This window comes from Gallinula chloropus (genome assembly GCF_964237585.1).
Source record: "Gallinula chloropus genome assembly, chromosome: 19".
Lineage (NCBI taxonomy): Eukaryota > Metazoa > Chordata > Aves > Gruiformes > Rallidae > Gallinula > Gallinula chloropus.
Window position 1 is genome coordinate 4,258,066 of NC_140104.1, and position 9,922 is coordinate 4,267,987.

Consider the following 9,922-nt stretch of genomic DNA (forward strand, 5'->3'; position numbering starts at 1 on the left):
CACGCCTCTGCAGTTCAGAAGGAAGATGCCTTTTATTGCAGGCTGTTTCCTTTCTAAAGATATGTACTGTCTTCTTCACACAATAAATTCTTGCTGACAGTCTCTGTTTACCATGCAGCCTTGGTTTCAGGCATTTATCAATGTTCAGCTCTCTTTAGACAGCATAATGCAAGTCCCTCAAAGGTGAAAATTGCATTTCTAGCATCTCAGAAAGATTTCCAGGCTCTGTATAGATGGAGAGGGGGCCTGGTTTGTGGGAGTGTTCTTCCAACAAGCTGTCCTTGCCATTATCCTGTGGCTTGTAGCTAACATAACGCTGACCAGCACCCAGAGCCACTCAAGCGCAGTGATTGTCTTTGCTTTCTGTTCCTGGTGAGGGCCATGAAAGCATGGCTGGGACTTCAGATAAAACCTGTGAGGCGAAATTTCCTCAAAGAGAGTGGGTGGAGGAGGAGCAGAGAGCCCTCTGTTTTGAAAACATCTCAGAAAAATCTTGGAAGGAGATCATACATCCCGTTTGTGTCTTCCTCTCCAAAGAGGAAGACTTTAATCTGCATAAATTAAAACATAAATTGGATAAATAGGCTCCTTATTTGTATTACTCCCTTTCCTGCGTGTTCCTTATTTACAGGCCTCATGATGCCCACTGACAGACAGAGAAGATGGATGTTCTTGTCTCAAGGCTTTGCTGAAGGTCATGGCAACCAGGGATTAATCGCCCGCAACACTGAGCCTCCCTGCACGTCACATGCCAGTTTTTGTGTGTCGTCTGCACCCGGTAAAGTGAATCATTGGAGCTCAGGGGCAGCTGAGGAGAAAGGTGAGCTGTTGCATTTCACAGCAAACAAGGTCTGGTGTTCCAAGAATGGGAGTAGGGATTGGGTGTGGGCTCTGGGACAACGCACCAGGGAAGAAACCAGACAAGTCACACCCCGTGTCCTCTCAGTGCCTTGTCTTTCTCATGCGTGTAGTGCATGCACATGGCTTTAAAAGTGATGCCAGATCGTCTGTAGCTTGGTTGTGTGATGGAGTTCTCGCTTCCATTTCATGGGTACAGGTTTTCCTCCTGTAGTTTCAGGCAAAACTCCTGTTTCTTGGTGTACTAGCAGCTGAAGGACACAGATAACTGCTGTTCCATCCCGCTAAGGTAAAAGTGTATGTTGACCAAGGGTTACTGCACAGAACTAAGGCTCTCAGCTCGTGGACCTTATTTCCTGTTTTGAAACCAATGTGGTCATGTCACAGGCAGGGTCAGAGAACCGCTGAGCACTGATGATTCCCACTGAAGCCCGAGAGCTGCAGGTTATGGCCATTTCCCAAACTACAAGCTCAGTCTCATGAAGCTTCTCTACAACAACCACTGGAAACCAGCGGTCATTAAAAGTTCAGCCCGAGTTTACTCATGACAAATATCAAAACAAGCACAAGGTGGACATTCAGATATGGAAATATGTTTAATTTAAAAAAGGGAAGAACTGAAAAGTGTGCAGAAGGTGAAATCTAGGTAAGCATCAATCAAAAGCTTTTCAACAGCAAGGTACGGCCAGTGTTTAAAGGGAGATACTGGAGATTAGATTCAGTTCACTCTGTACCAGGCTTCTGGGTGATCTTAAGCAAATAATGTGATTGTTCTTTTCCCACTTAGAAAATGCAGATAAAGCTCTTTCCCCACAGGAGTGTTGTGAGTGTAAGTACAAGACTGCAGATTTCCCAGAGCAGGGGAGTGTGAGAATATCCTTGAATCGAGATTGCTGCACGTGCAGGGCTGGCTGTGTCGCAGCCCTCAGTCTCACACAGTGTTTTCAATTCAAGCTACTTCCCATCTGGTTTTGAGGGCACAAACTTTATTACAGAGGGTCTGAATACACAAATCAGGGTTTTTTTTTTTTGTACTAGAGCATGCTAACAACTCAGTTTCCACAATAATAATGTCTCCTTTAATCTAGCAACATTCTGCTAATTTTTTTTTCCAATTATATTAGGGAAATAAGATTACAAAGCTTCTGTGAAGAGCTACTTATGCTGCTTGATAGTATCTTTAATTACATTCTGATCATTTCACCCTCAAACACCAAATTTTCCAATTAGAGAAATTTCAAGTAGTGTTTTCAGGAATATCTCGGAGCCCAAGTTTACCTGGTAACTAGGATGTTTCTGAAGATGTTTGACCCTGTGGATAGTCTGCTGCTCACAGAGCCATGGAAAACACCATCGGCAGAGATCAGGGGCACAAGTCTGGTGTCCTCTGCTGCTCCCAACTGATGTTCAGTGGGGCTGTGTGTTACCTGCTGACATACTCACTGTTATTAAAAGGACTTGCTGACTCGTGGTGCTGGCACTGAGAAGGTGACAGAAATAAGAGAGCCCTTGTTCAGCAGGAACCTCACACCAGAGGTGTGGTTGACAAGTCGGCATGCAGTTCATTACAGGATGCACAAAGGATGGTTTCTCTGTGACACTTCCGAGAAGAATATTTCATAGGGTATTGATACATCAGCAGACCTTAATCCATTTTCCTTCCTTATACCTGGATAATCATGCTTTGCATTTCTCTCTGACCATCTGAAATACCTTTTACATCTTTGCATAGAATATTTTAAGTATATAACTGCGTACTGCTAACTGTGCCCTAGCCTAAATTTATGTTCATACACTAAAATAGGAAAAAGAATTTGTTTAAAGCCAAACATTTTAGCACGAATTCCCTGTTACATGTGGCAGAGCTGCTCTACAGTTCACAGATTTACAGTTTTACAGTTGGAATTGCTACTCTGATGATTGAATGTTGAAAGTGGCCAGCCCATAAACTCAGCTGAGCCTCTGTTGCAATATCATGGTATGAAATCATTAGTGATGCAATTTAACCCTCTGTTAGGGCACCAGTAAAAAGAAGAACGAACTGAGAATGACTTTGTCAGTAACGTGGCTCTACAGGATGACTTTGCTAAAGGGAAGCTTGCCAAAGCTACCGGCTCGGATGCAGGAAGATGCTGAGGAGCAGCCAGAGCACGCTGGAGACATCTCCTTGGACGTGGGGAGACACGGAGGCCACCCACCCGCAGCCTTAGCAAATAAACCAGCCGCTTCTGCGTAGAGAAACCATCCGCGGTGCTGTCCCGTTGACACGGTGGGGCAGTGCCCACCGAACAGCTCGGTTCAGGTCCCCTACACCCCCGCAGCTTGCTCCGGCAGTGCCCTCTGCTGACAGCGTGGGATGGATCTCCAGAGGGCACCTTCCCCTCGAGCCTCCGGGATCTTAAACCCACCTCTCGAAATCGTTTCCCTTCAAAAAAAATGACACAGAAAAGAAAGACAGATCGAGCTGACGTTGGTTTATTAATGTACGAGTTTCACGTTGACTTTTAACGAGCAAACACAGAATGTCCCTTAACGAGGGTATGAGGAGAGAGGGGTTTGTTTGCTGGCCCTGTTCTCATCCAAGAATTACTGTGGATAAAAATGGCATTTTCAGAGCTGCTTCAGCATCTCGAGTCTCCAGTACAATTAATCTACTAAAGGGCTAAGCCATTCTCCTTCATGTCCTTGTCTGAAAATTAGTTTGGCAACTCTCTAAATCCTTTTTTGTTTTTTAGCTTATAAAGCATCAGAACCTCTGATTTACACAAGGGGAAGAAAGACCACACAATGTCAGGTGTATTCTGACAACTTCTGAGTACCCCAGTACTCAGTCCTGAGATATTTCTGTGGAGACAAAGGCTCTTACCTTTATGGGGCTCCTTTGAAATGCTGCAGGTCATTGTATGGTTTTGCTTACAAGCTTGGGGTTCGTGCTGTAGATATGGCCTGATTGTGCTTGGAAAAGCAGTTGCTCTTGGCTGCACCAATGTGTAACCGTAAGCAAGAGACAGTGACCAGCTGGGTTCTGTTGTCCCTTCCTCAACCTCGAGCACTTCCCAAGTTCTGTGGTGTCACTGGAGTTGATCTGAAACTGGGCTTCACATCCTCACTGAACCGGGGTCTGGGTTAGTGACCCAACAGTGATGTTGCTCTTTGATTTCCATCAGTTGCATCCTCCTCCCCTCCAAAACCAATAAGAAAATACCACTCTCCATTTTCTGACGCTCCAATCTTTGATCTCTCTGACCTGCTTGTGAATTAAAGCTGAATTCACACTCATTCCATTTTAGAATAGCCTCAAAGACTTTAAAAATACTGATGTGATCGTTCGTCTGCAGAAGAGCTGGCCCGAGTTTGCTCTTGGTAAAGGTTGCTTTAAGCAGCTCATCTGGATAGTAGTAAATACGTTTTCCGCTTTTGGTTATCCTAGCAACTTAAAGGTAATTGGCTCTGCTCTGAGTTGGTAACCCAAATATTTAAAAACAGGAATGGTTAAAGTTTAATCCACTGTCATCAGGATGATGTGGCAATAGAAGCTGTGCACCGGGATTCATTCTGCGTCTGGCGAACAAGGTGGAAGCCCCACGCCTGTGGTGTGGTGTCTTATGGAGTACGGGATGTGCAAAGCAGACCTTGTTAACAAGTGAAAGGAGGATTTTTTTTTTCCCCACCATGAACCCAAACTGCTCTGCTAACCACACTAACATTTGGAGTCGTTATTTGGTACTTGCGCTGGGCATCCCTCAACTGACCATCAACATAGCATCTGTGATCTTCAACTGCACTGTCATCTTCACCAGGATCGCAACGAAGGACCTGCACAAGCCTATCTCTATTCTCTTTTGCAATTTGGCCTTCTCTGACCTCTTCACCAGCTTTTCTGGCTTTTGGATTTCGATGCTATTCATCACCAATCCTGACATTACAATCTTTGGATCCAAGGATATGCTTGCACCTTACGCCTTGTATACTACGTCCATTTTATCCACCATCTATAACTTGGTAAGCATTGGAATTGAACGCTATCTGGCCGTGGCTGAAAGCATGAGGGCGAGATTCAGGGTTGCTAGAAACCACTCTATAGCTATAGTTTTAATTAACTGGGTCCTTGCTTTCTTTTTGGGCTGCTTGCCACTGATGGGGTGGAACTGCTTGAGCATGGAAAAAACCCTCTCTGTCCTCTACAGCCCATTTTGCGTTGACTACCTCATCTTCATCACCATTCCCAATGTTGTGGTGGCTTTTATTATACCTCTGTTCACCTACCTTAGCATCATTATCATCCTGAGGAAAAGAAAGCTGAGGATGAAAGCGTGTGGACAAGCTACCGGCGCCTACAAATCCGCTGAAATCCAGGTTGCCAGAACCAGTATCTTTATTTGGCTCCTGGCGTTGATCTCCTACGCTCCTTTCTTCGCAGGAGTTCTATTTGATGCAACTAACCACCAGTGCCACATCGACCTCTACCCGGGCGTCTACATCTTTCGAAACTGCACGGCTATGCTGATAACCATCAACTGTTTGGGGAACCCCATCATATACACCCTGAAAGGCAAAGCTCTGGGGGCGAAACTCAAGGCTCTGAAATGCCTCTCCACCGGCCGGCTGCGAGCCTGCACCATCGAGAACATCTGAGCGGGACCGCCCCGCAGCCGGGACCGCTCCGGGGATGCTTCAGCACCTAGTGAGAGGACAGCTCCGGGGCGCGGAAACCACCGCGGGGCGCGGAGAGAGGGACGGAGCGGGCGCGGAAAGGGGTTGGGGTGGGGGGGCAAAGGTGGGTGGCTGGAGCTTCTTCATGGCTTCTCTCGGCAGCTTACAGAGTCTTTGGTGGGTGGGCGCGGGTGCGGAGGGGGACAGCATCCCCTCCCGTGGACCTGCAGGCTGCACAGGGTTAAAAATAACCCTGTCAAGCCGTGTTGGCTTCGTGTTTGGGAACAGGCTGCTGCCACACTCACTTTACACCCGGGATCCGTGTCCTTTTTGTGCTGTTTGGATGGCTTTGAAGACACTTGTACCGGCTAGAGAACTGTCAGTGTGGGGGAAAGGTGACGTCGCTTCCTTGTCTGGTCAATCCAATCTTTGAGTAGTTGATTAATCTCTTTAGTAATGGGGTGCTCAGCACTGTTTGACTGCTGTCACTTTAATGGCAGTACGTAGCTGGACAACGTGGCTTCTGCAAGACCTTTCTGACTGCTGCTCATAAATGGAGGCACGCTCATGCCTGTGGCTTTTGAAATGTGAAGTGCTTTAGGAGCCAACCTCACCTGAATTCTTCAGTATCAGAACTGCTGTGAAGTTTCCTGTACAAAGCAAAACCAAATAAAAATGTCCGAGTATTGAATAGTTGGTCTGTTGGATCCTAGGGGAAACTAAGGCTGTCTCGTAGTGATAAGGGGATATTGTCTAGAGGAATCTTGATACTTAAATTTCTTCTCTTGCACAGTAACCAATCTAGAAACTTTGATGGAAAATATCCTGGTGACACTAGCTCATCTTTCTGGGTTTAAAGCATGTTCAAACGCTGCTCAGTGATATCACATCTATGTGATAATCCATACCCCTGGTAATGGTAATTAATCCATACCCTGACCAAAACCAGCCCTTCCAGTACAGGTTGGGGTTTTCAGGGGTTCATTTCCAGTGTGTTTGCTTTGTTGTCATTGTTTCAGCCTTTCAAAAAGCTTGGGAGAACCAAGAACAAAATCCCTCTGATCTGTTCCTGAGTGGGTACAAGAAAAAAGCATGTTTGGTGTAAGAAATGAGCTCACCCACTAATGTAATGAAAGGGCCTTTGCCATCTGATGAACAAAGCCGATAGCAGTTCATGTTTATGGCCATCAACCCCCTCTGCCACCCTCCTTCACACCCACGGGCTCCGGGAGTGTTTCTTCTATCTCAAGTAAACTTCTGGTGTTTAAGGGAACGGGTGGCACTGAGTGATACGTAACTGGAATGAGTTACTTAATTGGATAATGTAACTTGGGCAAGATGAGTCTGGCTCCATTTCTGCTTCCAAACACTTCTGTTTCCCAGCATCTCCCACCACCAGCCTCAGCAGCAACCTGACCCCTCTCTCCTCCCCAATGTACTTCAGTCGAAACTTCCTCACAGGAGGTCCAACCCAACCTTCCCCAAGGGCGGCTGGCAAGGGCCAGCCTGGGGGTGTGTGTGTGTGTGTGAGTGTGTGTGTGTCTGTGTGCTTTTATCTTTCAATACTCGCTGTGCTGTGATGTGACATGGTATGATATGATGTGATGTGATGTGACATGGTATGTATGGCGTGGTGCGATGTGCTATGGTGGGATATACAATGTGATATGTATGATCTGATCTCTGTTCACCTCCAGCCTGGCACTGAAGGCGGCAGGGAACAGCCAGAGTATTTAACACATCACTCTCTGTCGTCGTTTTACAATCAAGGTGGCAGCGGGAATGCGGCTGGAATCCTCTCAAGAGGACAGGCGTGTACATAAAACAGAACCACACACACCCCCATCCACCCCCCGTCCCAAACCCCGGCCCTGAGGCAGACGCGACTCCTCCCCCGCCCGCGCTCGGCGCTGGACTAGCGAGCCTGGGTGGAGGCGCTCGGCGCTCCGCTGGCCAGGAGTGACGCAGTTGACAGCGCCATGCGGGCACCGCAGTCGTGCGGGGTGTGCGGAGCCGCCGGGGCGGCCAAATACCGCTGTCCGCGCTGCGCTGCTGCATAGTGAGGGGCCGGGCCGGGGAGCGGGGGCTGTGGGGGGTCGGGGGTGGGGTTGGGGGTGGGGGTGGGGGCTGCAGGCGGGTGGGGGGCGGCGCGGCCTAGCCTGCCCGGTGAGGCGAGCGGCGGGGCCCGCCTACCTCCCGCCCTTACCGGCACCTCTCGCCCCACAGCTGCTCCGTGCCGTGCTGCAGGACTCACAGAGGTGAGCGCCCGGCGGGACGGGGAGGGGGCCAGCCGGGTCGTGCCGCCGCTAACGCCGTCTCCTCCCACAGAGCGATGCACGCCGGAGCCGAAGCGGGCGGCGGCCGAACAGGCCTTCCCCGGCGGGCCGAACCGCGCCGGGCAGCACGCAGGTAGGTGGGATGGACGGGCGGGCGGGGAGGGCGCGGGGACCCCCGGCCGCCTGCAGCGCTCTGTCCTCGCCCGCAGACAGCCCCTGGTCGGTGGATGACATCCTGACAGAAGATGATGAGCAGGACCGCGTCCCGCTGCAGAGACTGAAACTTTTAGGTAATCTCGGGATGTCAGGGCTCAGCCGGGTGGCTGGGTGGTGGCAGGGTGAGCAGAGGTGTTCACAGGGGGACCTTATTAATGTTTGTAAATATCTTCAGTATGGGATGCAGGGGGAATTGGCCAGCCCCTTTTCAGTGTCTGTGGGGACAGGACAAGGGGCAATGGCTGCAAGTTGGAACACAGGAATTTCCACACCAACATGGGGAAGAACTTTTCCCCAGTGAGGGTGAGGGAGCCCTGGGACAGGCTGCCCAGGGGGGTTGTGGAGTCTCCATCTCTGCAGATATTCAAGACTCGTCTGGACGCTGACCTGTGCAATGTGAGCTGGGGAGCTGCTTTGGCACGGGGGTTGGACCCAATGATCTCTCGAGGTCCCTTCCAACCCCTGTGATTCTATGAATCCTTCCTGGAGCATGGCAGCGTCTCCCAGTCATGCACTTCATTGCAAGGCCTCAAAGACTGGAGTGTCAGGGACCCAGCCTTTCACTACATCCTGCAGAAAGTTTCCCTGCAGGATAAGGGGGCTCTGAACTGCGTTTGGAACTGCTTGGGACTAGTTGTGTTTATCTTTTATTTTTCAAGGGGAATCGGAAGAACTGAGAGGTTTGCTGCTGAATCCACATCTCAGGCAGCTACTGCTGACTGTCGATCAAGCAGAAGATAAAAGCTCCCTCATGAAAAAGTACATGCAGGAGCCCTTATTTGTTGAGTTTGCAGACTGTTGTTTGAGAATCGTTGAACCTCCAGAGAAGGAGAACATTCTTCCAGAGTGAGCTACATTGGGAACTGTTTTCTTGCCTTGAAGTTCATTTCTTTCCTCTGACAGAAGAGATTTGGCAGCAGCCCGTGCTGCACTGGTGTGCTGTGCTGTGTATTTCCCCAAGGTTCAGTCACACTATGGATGTCAGTGCTCTAGTTTTCAACTTTAAGAGTTGGTAAGCAGTGACACAACCGATACTGGACAGATTATCATGTACTAGATATTAAACCTGATGTTCTGGGGACTTGTTTTCTGTTGGTACAAAAATCCTGTCAGCCATGGAAAACGTTGCTTCTCAGTAACAGTTAATATTAAATATATTTACATTTATTTTAATCCTCCAAGTAATCTGAAATGGTTTTTTGTTGACTAAACCTCATGGTGGATGGTCAGATGCCTTTACAAGGTATCGAAGGGTTTATTTAAAAGTGGCATACACAGAAGAGCTGAACAATTTCAAGACCCATGTGAGCAACAAAGGGCTGGCACAGAAACCTTTAGTCCCTTGGCAGAGGTGGTGGGACTGCCTGGGTCATGCTGGAAACGCAGGGCAGTTGTGGCAGCATCGTTGTTTTGGTCATGGAGATAAAAAGCAAGAGTCTGGTCTGGCTTTCCCTGAGACATCTGTCCTTAGTGTTGCAGTTGATGGCTTGCTTCTTGGGTCAGAAGTGTTAAGGTGTTACAGAACTCAGAGTAGTCATACTTCCCAGCGAGAATCCCGCGGGCATTGGAAGCGTGTGCCTTGTTTGCTCTCTCATTACCAGCCTCTTGCTTCTCCCAGGCAGTGCCAGAAGTGTTCTGTTCAAGCACATATTGCTTAGAGCACTTGATCTATTTTAATTGCGCTGAGTGTTCCCAGAGTGCTGATACATCCTGTATGACATGCGTGTGTGTGCGTGAGCGGAGAGGAATGCCCCCCACGTGTTCTCCATCTGAAGCAGTTCTGTTTTATTGTATTACACATACAATGCATCAATAGAGAAAGCTCTGAGGTAGCAGCAGATACAGATGTTGAGTAATTTGAAAGCAGCAGCAGCAGCTTGCGGACGGTCCTTCCCTGAAGGAAAAAGTACAGTATATGC

The 9,922-nt window shown here is 48.7% G+C and overlaps 2 protein-coding genes across 2 annotated transcripts; both read left to right on the forward strand.

Moving 5' to 3' along the window:
- Positions 1–4,527: 4,527 nt before the first annotated feature.
- On the forward strand, positions 4,528–5,493 carry LOC311199096 (lysophosphatidic acid receptor 1-B-like; the record flags this gene model as incomplete). Its single annotated transcript, XM_084273137.1, has 1 exon — positions 4,528–5,493. Exon 1 carries the CDS (start codon positions 4,531–4,533, stop codon positions 5,491–5,493), a length of 963 nt encoding a protein of 320 aa, XP_084129263.1. The 5' UTR covers positions 4,528–4,530.
- Positions 5,494–7,476: 1,983 nt separating this feature from the next.
- Positions 7,477–9,860, forward strand: ZNHIT3 (zinc finger HIT-type containing 3). Its single transcript, XM_084273242.1, has 5 exons — positions 7,477–7,570; positions 7,738–7,769; positions 7,840–7,920; positions 7,997–8,077; positions 8,663–9,860. The coding sequence occupies exons 1-5, from the start codon at positions 7,491–7,493 to the stop codon at positions 8,851–8,853; spliced, it is 465 nt and encodes a 154-aa protein (XP_084129368.1). The 5' UTR covers positions 7,477–7,490; the 3' UTR covers positions 8,854–9,860.
- Positions 9,861–9,922: the final 62 nt, after the last annotated feature.

Coding starts and splice junctions, on each gene's coding strand:
- ZNHIT3 (XM_084273242.1), top strand. CDS start 7,491: ATGCGGGCACCGCAGTCGTGCGGGGTGTGCGGAGCCGCCGGGGCGGCC. Junction 7,770..7,839: donor GTGCTGCAGGACTCACAGAG/GTGAGCGCCCGG, acceptor CTCCTCCCACAG/AGCGATGCACGCCGGAGCCG. Junction 8,078..8,662: donor GCAGAGACTGAAACTTTTAG/GTAATCTCGGGA, acceptor TTATTTTTCAAG/GGGAATCGGAAGAACTGAGA.